This window comes from Crinia signifera, chromosome 6, assembly GCF_055691185.1.
Source record: "Crinia signifera chromosome 6, ASM5569118v1, whole genome shotgun sequence".
In the NCBI taxonomy this organism is placed as follows: Eukaryota; Metazoa; Chordata; class Amphibia; order Anura; family Myobatrachidae; genus Crinia; species Crinia signifera.
This window is the reverse complement of record NC_139222.1, coordinates 289,212,414-289,224,759: the sequence shown is the minus strand read 5'-3', so window position 1 is coordinate 289,224,759 and position 12,346 is coordinate 289,212,414. Positions and strand designations below refer to the sequence as shown.

Here is a 12,346-nt window from a genome sequence, read left to right as displayed (position 1 = left end):
GTATTCCCCTTCACAGCTCGCAGAGCAGAACGCATCCAGAGGAAATGATGGCGGTCCGCTTATTACCAGGCTGTATTCCCCTGCACAGCTCACAGAGCAGAACACATCCAGAGGAAATGATGGCGGCACGCTTATTACCAGGCTGTATTCCCCTGCACAGCTCGCAGAACACATCCAGAGGAAATGATGGCGGCACGCTTATTACCAGGCTGTATTCCCCTGGACAGCTCGCAGAGCAGAACACATTCAGAGGAAATGATGGCGGCACGCTTATTACCAGGCTGTATTCCACTGTGCAGTTCACAGAGCAGATCGCATCCAGAGGAAATGATGGCGGTCCGCTTATTACCAGGCTGTATTCCCCTGCACAGCTCGCAAAGCAGAACGCATCCAGAGGAAATGATGGCGGTGCGCTTATTACCAGGCTGTATTCCCCTGCACAGCTCACAGAGCAGAACACATCCAGAGGAAATGATGGCGGTGCGCTTATTACCAGGCTGTATTCCCCTGCACAGCTCGCAGAACACATCCAGAGGAAATGATGGCGGCACGCTTATTACCAGGCTGTATTCCCCTGTGCAGCTCGCAGAGCAGAACACATCCAGAGGAAATGATGGTGGCGCGCTTATTACCAGGCTGTATTCCCCTGTGCAGCTCGCAAAAAACATCCAGAGGAAATGATGGTGGCGCGCTTATTACCAGGCTGTATTCTCCTGCGCAGTTTGCAGAGCAGAACACATCCAGAGTTCTCTCTCCAGAACGCCTCCCTGTATGTGCTGTGGAGCATCGTGTATATATATATATATATATATATATATATATATATATATATATATATATATATATATATATATATATAAGCAAGACAAAGGTTTTTTGACAGCTGCGCTCAAACCGTGTTGGAGTGAAAGTTAGCAGTCCAGCAAAAACAGTCCTCCTTAGTTAAAAGTTTCAAACTCGAGACACACCACTTCTGGGTCTCCTTGCTTAGGTCCCTTTAAACATGAACCATCGCTCCCCAAAGTATAAGACCCGTGTCCAGCGGGTATTAGAAATCTGTAGAGAAGGAAGGACAATGGGGGCGCCTCATAGCGTAGTATTTTTAATGTAAAAGTTTATAGACAAAACAGCAGAATTAAAAACAGTCAGAGGATGGTACCCGTACCATATAATTCCTCCGCTGTGGGCTCAAATACCACAAGGTTTTTAATATCTACCCGTCCACGGATAACAGCACGCCTCCTCCTGCGGGATTACAGCACACCACTCAGCACTTGCAGCCTTCCACAGACTACAAGCGCGCCGGTACCTTCTCCACGCTGGGTCAGGAAACGCCGATCACCGGGACACGGAGCACGGATGACGTCACACAGGCACGCCCCAAACGCGTTTCGTCATAGAGACTTCGTCAGTGGGTTGTCACCCCACTGACGAAGTCTCTATGACGAAACGCGTTTGGGGCGTGCCTGTGTGACGTCATCCGTGCTCCGTGTCCCGGTGATCGGCGTTTCCTGACCCAGCGTGGAGAAGGTACCGGTGCGCTTGTAGTCTGTGGAAGGCTGCAAGTGCTGAGTGGTGTGCTGTAATCCCGCAGGAGGAGGCGTGCTGTTATCCGTGGACGGGTAGATATTAAAAACCTTGTGGTATTTGAGCCCACAGCGGAGGAATTATATGGTACGGGTACCATCCTCTGACTGTTTTTAATTCTGCTGTTTTGTCTATAAACTTTTACATTAAAAATACTACGCTATGAGGCGCCCCCATTGTCCTTCCTTCTCTACAGATATATATATATATATATATATATATGCTAGGTGATTCATCGTGCCCTACGGGCGCTCTTCACACCGGCGTAAGGGGCTGCGCCCCCTTAATTTGTGAACGTTTGTATATGAGAAATATGGTTAGAATTGTATGAAAATTGTCCTGTATTGTAACTTGAGCTATAGGTGAAATGTGTTACATAGAGAGCATATGATTTGGAAGGGGTGTGTATTGTTTTGTTTAATTAAAAAGCGGTTACAGAGTAAGATGTACATTGATAGTGTGGAGGGTACAGTGACATTTGTGGGTGTGGGGGGGGGGGTGTGTGCGTGTTGTTTAGGTGTGTGTGTGTGCAATAGTATAGTAGGGTATTTTTGAGTCAGCAGCTCTGCACTGGCGGAGGTCACGACACAGGAAAACAGGAGGCTGGTTAGTGATAGGGGTGTGTGGGCATACGGGGGACTAAAGAGGAGGGTGGGGGACACTGTGCAGCTTCTGCCAGTGGGTGAGGGTCCAGCGTGGCAGCACAGGAGTACAGGACGGTGGCCCTGAGTCAGTGTCTCCTCCTACTGGGTGGGAGTTAGGGTGCATGAGAGCAGGAGGCTGGGTGGTAAAGCATGATAGGGGAATGTGGGCAACACAGGGTGAGCGGCTCCCCACTGGCGGAAGTTACAGGGCAGGAGAACAGGAGGCAGGGCAGTGATAGAGGTGTGTGGGCATGAGGGGGTAGTAAAGGTTTTTGGCTGTTGCAGAGTAGGGATGGGCATTGGTGCAGACTCCATCGATGGTTGGCATTGATGGCGATTTTGCACCATGCCATCGATAGTAGTAACATATTACTTGGATAACCATCGATTGTTGTAGCTATCGACTGTCATCCAATGTATCTGACTGAATAGGCCGTGGGTCAATCAGAACTCTGTGGTGGGACTTCCAGGTGTGGGGGGGGGGGGGGGCGGAGCTATGCTCCTTGTCCCGGCACCTTAAAAAAAATTGAAACTTGATTGGTTCTCCTTTGCCATTGATGTAGGGAAAAAATCTGGTCCTCCCACATCAATGGCAAAAGTATTCAACATCGGCCATAAACCATCGATGATTTGAAATCATTGATGGTCGATAGGCATCCCTAGAACTGGAGGAGGGTGGGGGACAGTATGCCGCTCCCGGCAGTGGGTGAGCGTCTCCTCCCACTGGGAGGGAGTGAGGGTGCATGAGAGCAGGAGGCTGTATAATAGTGGTATGTGGGCAAGACATTGATAAAAGTTGTGGCGCTGGTGCAGAGGACCGTGGGGAGACTTCTGGCAGTGGGGGAACCTGCAGCGCAGCAGCCAGGGACAGATTTCCCACCTAGGGGCAGCACCTGCTTGTGGCGGTATAGGATCCCCCATTCTCAAGGGGGTATGTGAAATGCAGGAGCGGGGGTCTGCTGGGGGGGAATTGCCCAAATTTGCAGGGGGGGTCTGCAAATTGCGGGAGGGGGGTGCGGGGATCTGCGATTAGCGGGAGGGGGCGGGGGTCTGCAAACTGCGGGAAGGGGCGCGGGGGGGCCTTGAATCGCTGGAAGGGGGAGTCCGCAAATTGCGGGAGGGGGGTTGTGGTGGTCCGTGAATAGCGGGAGGGGGGTCGTGGGTGTCCAGGGGGGGGGGGTTGCTAGCAGAGGGGAGGGGGGGGTGCGGGAGTAATGGTGGATGGTGGTGGCTGTGGAGTAATGGTGGATGGTGGGCGTGTACTGTAGCCTTGGATGGGCGGGGGCAGTTGATATCAAGGGGGTGGGATGTGTAGAACGTTATACACATAGAACACTTTTCCCTAGGGGGGGCGGGTTTGTGTATCCAGCTGGGCGGGAACGTTAGCTACACAGGGGATGAGTGACAGATCTGTCTAAATATATAAGATATATATATATATATATATATATATATATATATATATATATATATATACATACATACATATATATATACATATATATTCACTACTGTATATATGATATGTGATGTAGAGGTGCTGCATGTTACATGACCAGGCACAGAAGCAGCACAGACGGGCCATGGCTACTTACGGGAGCAGGTGTTGGTCTGCCACTCCAGGCACTGTCCATACGGAAAGGAGATGATATAAGCGTTGGAGTCCACACAGCGCTTCGTGTTGCTGCACCACATGCACTCCATGCCGTTACTGGTGCAGTTGGAGCAGGAGTTCCGCAGGGAACATGGCGTCTTGCAAGGACGGGCGTTCTGATTGGGGCTGACTGCACAAACAAGAGGAGATGGGTGTCAATGCGGAACACAAACACATACATAGAATACATTAGTTATCACATTTCTCCCAACATTCACCAAATGCGTTGCTCTATCCCGCCCCGACTACTACAATCTTCTTCTTCTGCAAACATAAATAATAGTTTAGGCAATGTGATGGCAAACCAGCTAACAGAGGAGAACACCACCCCAATAATTATTATGTACATCTTTATCCCCTCTGATCTAAACTGCACTAATTACTACTGGATAGGCTGCACTCTGTGATGTCACTGGTTCCTAGTGACTGGATAGGCTGCATTCTCAATGATGTCACTGCCTCCTACTGACTGGATAGGCTGCACTCTCAGTGATGTCACTGGCTCCTAGTGACTGGATAGGCTGCACTCTCAGTGATGTGACTGGCTTCTAGTGACTGGATAGGCCGCACTCTCAGTGATGTCATTGCCTCCTAGTGACTGGATAGGCTGCACTCTGTGATGTCACTGCCTCCTAGTGACTGGAAAGGCTGCACTCTCAGTGATGTTACTGGTTCCTAGTGACTGGAATGGCTGCACTCTCAGTGATGTGTCTGGCTTCTAGTGACTGGATAGGCCGCACTCTCAGTGATGTCATTGCCTCCTAGTGACTGGATAGGCTGCACTCTGTGATGTCACTGCCTCCTAGTGACTGGATAGGCTGCACTCTCAGTGATGTCACTGGTTCCTAGTGACTGTATAGGCTACACTTTTAATGATGTCACTGCTTCTTATTGACTGGATAGGCTGCACTCTCAGCGATGTCACTGCTTCTTATTGACTGGATAGGCTGCACTCAGTGATGTCACTGGCTCCTAGTGACTGGATGGGCTGCACACTCAGTGATGTCACTGGCTCCTAGTGACTGGATGGGCTGCACACTCAGTGATGTCACTGATTCTTAGTGACTGGATAGGCTACACTTTTAATGACGTCACTGCTTCTTATTGAAAGGATAGGCTGAACTCTCAGTGATATCACTGGCTCCTAGTGACTGGATAGGCTGTATTCTTAATGATGTCACTGCTTTCTAGTAACTGGATAGGCTGCACTCTCATTGATGTCACTGACTCCTAGTAACTGGATGGGCTGTACTCTCAGTGCTGTCACCAGCTCCAAGTGACTGAGTGGGCTGTACTCTCAGTGATGTCTCCGGCTCCTAGTGACTGGACGGGCTGTACTCTCAGTGATGTCACTGGCACCTAGTGACTGGATGGGCTGCACTTTCAGTAATGTCACTGGCTCCTAGTGACTGGATAGGATGCTAACTCAGTGATGTCACTGGTTCTTAGTGACTGTATAGGCTACACTTTTAATGATGTCACTGCTTCTTATTGACTGGATAGGCTGCACTCTCAGTGATGTCACTTGCTCCTAGTGACTGGATAGGCTGCACTCTCAGTGATGTCACTGGCTCCTAGTGACTGGATAGGCTGCACACTCAGTGATGTCACTGGTTCTTAGTGACTGTATAGGCTACACTTTTAATGATGTCACTGCTTCTTATTGACTGGATAGGCTGCACTCTCAGTGATGTCACTGGCTCCTAGTGACTGGATAGGCTGCACTCTCAGTGATGTCACTGGCTCCTAGTGACTGGATGGGCTGCACACTCAGTGATGTCACTGGTTCTTAGTGACTGTATAGGCTACACTTTTAATGATGTCACTGCTTCTTATTGAAAGGATAGGCTGCACTCTCAGTGATGTCACTGGCTCCTAGTGACTGGATAGGCTGCACTCTCAGTGATGTCACTGGCTCCTAGTGACTGGATGGGCTGCACACTCAGTGATGTCACTGGTTGTTAGTGACTGTATAGGCTACACTTTTAATGATGTCACTGCTTCTTATTGAAAGGATAGGCTGCAGTCTCATTGATGTCACTGACTCCTAGTAACTGGATGGGCTGTACTCTCAGTGATGTTAGCGGCTCCAAGTGACTGAGTGGGCTGTACTCTCAGTGATGTCACCAGCTCCTAATGACTGGATGGGCTGTACTCTCAGTGATGTCACTGGCTCCTAGTGACTGGATGGGCTGTACTGTCAGTGATGTTACTGGCTTCTAGTGACTGGAGAGGCTGCACTCTCAGTGATGTCACTGGCTTCTAGTGACTGGATAGGCTGTACTCTCAGTGATGTCAGTGGGCAGGCTGCAGTTTAATAAATGAATGCATGAATCAGAAACCTTTCTTTACATTGCACAGGTGATGTACACAATTTGACATCTGCTGTCATACAATAATGTGTGTGTGTGTTTATACAGACACACACACGGTATACACACCCACATGGTATACACGCACAATCACACAGAATCCCTATGGCTTCCAAAATGTGTGCCGCACTGAGCTGTGCTGCTGTTCTAATGATATCCGGCACAAGACATGAGAGCAGCCACTTACAGCGGACAACAGAGGAATGTGGCGCTCAGAGGTTCTCGCTCCAGTGATGTGTAAGAAGAATAAAGCTAACTGCCAGCCTCTCTGAATCTTTGCAATACAATTACATGCAGGCGAGCGGCATGTGTGAGAGAGCAGCTCCAGCCGGATAATTCAGTTATGTTCATACACATTAAAGTGATATTATCATTATACCAGAGTGTGGAGGCTGGATGACCTTCAGCTTGCAGCCTTCATTAGCTAACACATCCGTTACTGGCTCCCATGGAGAGAAGGAGATGAGGGCATGAGTTATACTCTTTCCCAAACTACTCTGAGCTAGCACCAAGGAAACGTCAGACAGGGAAGACAACAAGTGGTCGGGGAACTGTGATGGTTCTACTGCTGTGACCCCGACACTCCCTACATCACAGGGATGACAACAAGTGGTCGGAGAACTGTGATGGTTCTACTGCTGTGACCCCGACACTGCGTACATCACAGGGATGACAACAAGTGGTCGGAGAACTGTGATGGTTCTACTGCTGTGACCCCGACACTGCGAACATCACAGAGATGACAACAAGTGGTCGGAGAACTGTGATGGTTCTACTGCTGTGACCCAGACACTGCGTACATCACAGAGATGACAACAAGTGGTCGGAGAACTGTGATGGTTCTACTGCTGTGACACCGACACTCCCTACATCACAGGGATGACTACAAGTAGTCGGAGAACTGTGATGGTTCTACTGCTGTGACCCCGACACTGCGTACATCACAGGGATGACAACAAGTGGTCGGAGAACTGTGATGGTTCTACTGCTGTGACCCAGACACTGCGTACATCACAGAGATGACAACAAGTGGTCGGGGAACTGTGATGGTTCTACTGCTGTGACCCCGACACTCCCTACATCACAGAGATGACAACAAGTGGTCGGAGAACTGTGATGGTTCTACTGCTGTGACACCGACACTCCCTACATCACAGGGATGACAACAAGTGGTCGGAGAACTGTGATGGTGTGTTCTACTGCTGTGACCCGACACTCCCTACATCACAGGGATGACAACAAGTGGTCGGAGAACTGTGATGGTGTGTTCTACTGCTGTGACCCCGACACTCCCTACATCACAGGGATGACAACAAGTGGTCGGAGAACTGTGATGGTGTGTTCTACTGCTGTGACCCCCACACTCCCTACATCACAGGGATGACAACAAGTGGTCGGAGAACTGTGATGGTGTGTTCTACTGCTGTGACGCGACACTCCCTACATCACAGGGATGACAACAAGTGGTCGGAGAACTGTGATGGTTCTACTGCTGTGACCTGACACTGCGTACATCACAGGGATGACAACAAGTGGTCGGAGAACTGTGATGGTTCTACTGCTGTGACCCCGACACTCCCTACATCACAGGGATGACAACAAGTGGTCGGAGAACTGTGATGGTGTGTTCTACTGCTGTGACCCCGACACTCCCTACATCACAGGGATGACAACAAGTGGTCGGAGAACTGTGATGGTGTGTTCTACTGCTGTGACCCCGACACTCCCTACATCACAGGGATGACAACAAGTGGTCGGAGAACTGTGATGGTGTGTTCTACTGCTGTGACGCGACACTCCCTACATCACAGGGATGACAACAAGTGGTCGGAGAACTGTGATGGTTCTACTGCTGTGACACCGACACTCCCTACATCACAGGGATGACAACAAGTGGTCGGAGAACTGTGATGGTGTGTTCTACTGCTGTGACTCGACACCGCCTACATCACAGGGATGATAACAAGTGGTCGGAGAACTGTGATGGTGTGTTCTACTGCTGTGACCTGACACTCCCTACATCACATGGATGACAACAAGTGGTCGGAGAACTGTGATGGTGTGTTCTACTGCTGTGACCCGACACTCCCTACATCACAGGGATGACAACAAGTGGTCGGAGAACTGTGATGGTGTGTTCTACTGCTGTGACTCGACACCGCCTACATCACAGGGATGATAACAAGTGGTCGGAGAACTGTGATGGTGTGTTCTACTGCTGTGACCTGACACTCCCTACATCACATGGATGACAACAAGTGGTCGGAGAACTGTGATGGTTCTACTGCTGTGACCCCGACACTCCCTACATCACAGGGATGATAACAAGTGGTCGGAGCACTGTGATGGTGTGTTCTACTGCTGTGACCCCGACACTCCCTACATCACAGGGATGACAACATGTGGTCGGAGAACTGTGATGGTGTGTACTACTGCTGTGACACCGACACTCCCTACATCACAGGGATGACAACAAGTGGTCGGAGAACTGTGATGGTGTGTTCTACTGCTGTGACCCCGACACTCCCTACATCACAGGGATGACAACAAGTGGTCGGAGAACTGTGATGGTGTGTTCTACTGCTGTGACCCCGACACTCCCTACATCACAGGGATGACAACAAGTGGTCGGAGAACTGTGATGGTGTGTTCTACTGCTGTGACCCTAACACTCCCTACATCACAGGGATGACAACAAGTGGTAGGAGAACTGTGATGGTGTGTTCTACTGCTGTGACGCAACACTCCCTACATCACAGGAATGACAACATGTGGTCGGAGAACTGTGATGGTGTGTTCTACTGCTGTGACTCGACACCGCATACATCACAGGGATGACAACATGTGGTTGGAGAACTGTGATGGTGTGTTCTACTGCTGTGACCCCGACACTCCCTACATCACAGGGATAACAACAAGTGGTCGGAGAACTGTGATGGTGTGTTCTACTGCTGTGACCCGACACTCCCTACATCACAGGGATGACAACAAGTGGTCGGAGAACTGTGATGGTTCTACTGCTGTGACCTCAACACTCCCTACATCACAGGGATGACAACAAGTGGTCGGAGAACTGTGATGGTGTGTTCTACTGCTGTGACCCGACACTCCCTACATCACAGGGATGACAACAAGTGGTCGGAGAACTGTGATGGTGTGTACTACTGCTGTGACCCCGACACTCCCTACATCACAGGGATGACAACAAGTGGTCGGAGAACTGTGATGGTTCTACTGCTGTGACCCCGACACTCCCTACATCACAGGGATGATAACAAGTGGTCGGAGAACTGTGATGGTGTGTTCTACTGCTGTGACCCTAACACTCCCTACATCACAGGGATGACAACAAGTGGTCGGAGAACTGTGATGGTGTGTTCTACTGCTGTGACGCGACACTCCCTACATCACAGGGATGACAACAAGTGGTCGGGGAACTGTGATGGTGTGTTCTACTGCTGTGACCCCGACACTCCCTACATCACAGGGATGACAACAAGTGGTCGGAGAACTGTGATGGTTCTACTGCTGTGACCCGACACTCCCTACATCACAGGGATGACAACAAGTGGTCGGAGAACTGTGATGGTTCTACTGCTGTGACACCGACACTCCCTACATCACAGGGATGACAACAAGTGGTCGGAGAACTGTGATGGTGTGTTCTACTGCTGTGACTCGACACCGCCTACATCACAGGGATGATAACAAGTGGTCGGAGAACTGTGATGGTGTGTTCTACTGCTGTGACCTGACACTCCCTACATCACATGGATGACAACAAGTGGTCGGAGAACTGTGATGGTGTGTTCTACTGCTGTGACCCGACACTCCCTACATCACAGGGATGACAACAAGTGGTCGGAGAACTGTGATGGTGTGTTCTACTGCTGTGACCCCGACACTCCCTACATCACAGGGATGACAACAAGTGGTCGGAGAACTGTGATGGTGTGTTCTACTGCTGTGACCCCGACACTCCCTACATCACAGAGATGACAACAAGTGGTCGGAGAACTGTGATGGTGTGTTCTACTGCTGTGACCCCGACACTCCCTACATCACAGGGATGACAACAAGTGGTCGGAGAACTGTGATGGTTCTACTGCTGTGACCCCGACACTCCCTACATCACAGGGATGACAACAAGTGGTAGGAGAACTGTGATGGTGTGTTCTACTGCTGTGACGCGACACTCCCTACATCACAGGGATGAAAACATGTGGTCGGAGAACTGTGATGGTGTGTTCTACTGCTGTGACTCGACACCGCATACATCACAGGGATGACAACATGTGGTTGGAGAACTGTGATGGTGTGTTCTACTGCTGTGACCCCGACACTCCCTACATCACAGGGATAACAACAAGTGGTCGGAGAACTGTGATGGTGTGTTCTACTGCTGTGACCCGACACTCCCTACATCACAGGGATGACAACAAGTGGTCGGAGAACTGTGATGGTTCTACTGCTGTGACCTCAACACTCCCTACATCACAGGGATGACAACAAGTGGTCGGAGAACTGTGATGGTGTGTTCTACTGCTGTGACCCGACACTCCCTACATCACAGGGATGACAACAAGTGGTCGGAGAACTGTGATGGTGTGTACTACTGCTGTGACCCCGACACTCCCTACATCACAGGGATGACAACAAGTGGTCGGAGAACTGTGATGGTTCTACTGCTGTGACCCCGACACTCCCTACATCACAGGGATGATAACAAGTGGTCGGAGAACTGTGATGCTGTGTTCTACTGCTGTGTCCCGACACTCTCTACATCACAGGGATGACAACAAGTGGTCGGAGAACTGTGATGGTGTGTTCTACTGCTGTGACCCGACACTCCCTACATCACAGGGATGACAACAAGTGGTCGGAGAACTGTGATGGTGTGTACTACTGCTGTGACCCCGACACTCCCTACATCACAGGGATGACAACAAGTGGTCGGAGAACTGTGATGGTTCTACTGCTGTGACCCCGACACTCCCTACATCACAGGGATGATAACAAGTGGTCGGAGAACTGTGATGGTGTGTTCTACTGCTGTGACCCTAACACTCCCTACATCACAGGGATGACAACAAGTGGTCGGAGAACTGTGATGGTTCTACTGCTGTGACCCCAACACTCCCTACATCACAGGGATGACAACAAGTGGTCGGAGAACTGTGATGGTGTGTTCTACTGCTGTGACCCCGACACTGCGTACATCACAGAGATGACAACAAGTGGTCGTAGAACTGTGATGGTGTGTTCTACTGCTGTGACCCCGACACTCCCTACATCACAGGGATGACAACAAGTGGTCGGAGAACTGTGATGGTGTGTTCTACTGCTGTGACGCGACACTCCCTACATCACAGGGATGACAACAAGTGGTCGGACAACTGTGATGGTGTGTTCTACTGCTGTGACCCCCGACACTGCGTATATCACAGGGATGACAACAAGTGGTCGGAGAACTGTGATGGTTCTACTGCTGTGACCTCAACACTCCCTACATCACAGGGATGACAACAAGTGGTCGGAGAACTGTGATGGTGTGTTCTACTGCTGTGACCCGACACTCCCTACATCACAGGGATGACAACAAGTGGTCGGAGAACTGTGATGGTGTGTTCTACTGCTGTGACCTGACACTCCCTACATCACAGGGATGACAACAAGTGGTCGGAGAACTGTGATGGTGTGTTCTACTACTGTGACCCGACACTCCCTACATCACAGGGATGACAACAAGTGGTCGGAGAACTGTGATGGTGTGTACTACTGCTGTGACGCGACACTCCCTACATCACAGGGATGACAACAAGTGGTCGGAGAACTGTGATGGTGTGTTCTACTGCTGGGACCCGACACTCCCTACATCACAGGGATGACAACAAGTGGTCAGAGAACTGTGATGGTTCTACGGCTGTGACGCGACACTCCCTACATCACAGGGATGACAACAAGTGGTCAGAGAACTGTGATGGTTCTACTGCTGTGACGCGACACTCCCTACATCACAGGGATGACAACAAGTGGTCGGAGAACTGTGATGGTGTGTTCTACTGCTGTGACGCGACACTCCCTACATC

General features: G+C 50.4%; 1 protein-coding gene across 1 annotated transcript in view; it reads right to left on the bottom strand.

Moving 5' to 3' along the window:
• Nucleotides 1-12,346, bottom strand: part of ATRNL1 (attractin like 1) — a 656,009-nt gene that overhangs the window by 376,411 nt on the left and 267,252 nt on the right. The window contains exon 18 of the mRNA XM_083149894.1: nt 3,827-4,015. Within this exon, the coding sequence (XP_083006020.1) occupies nt 3,827-4,015 (189 nt within the window). The remainder of the gene's footprint in view (nt 1-3,826; nt 4,016-12,346) is intronic.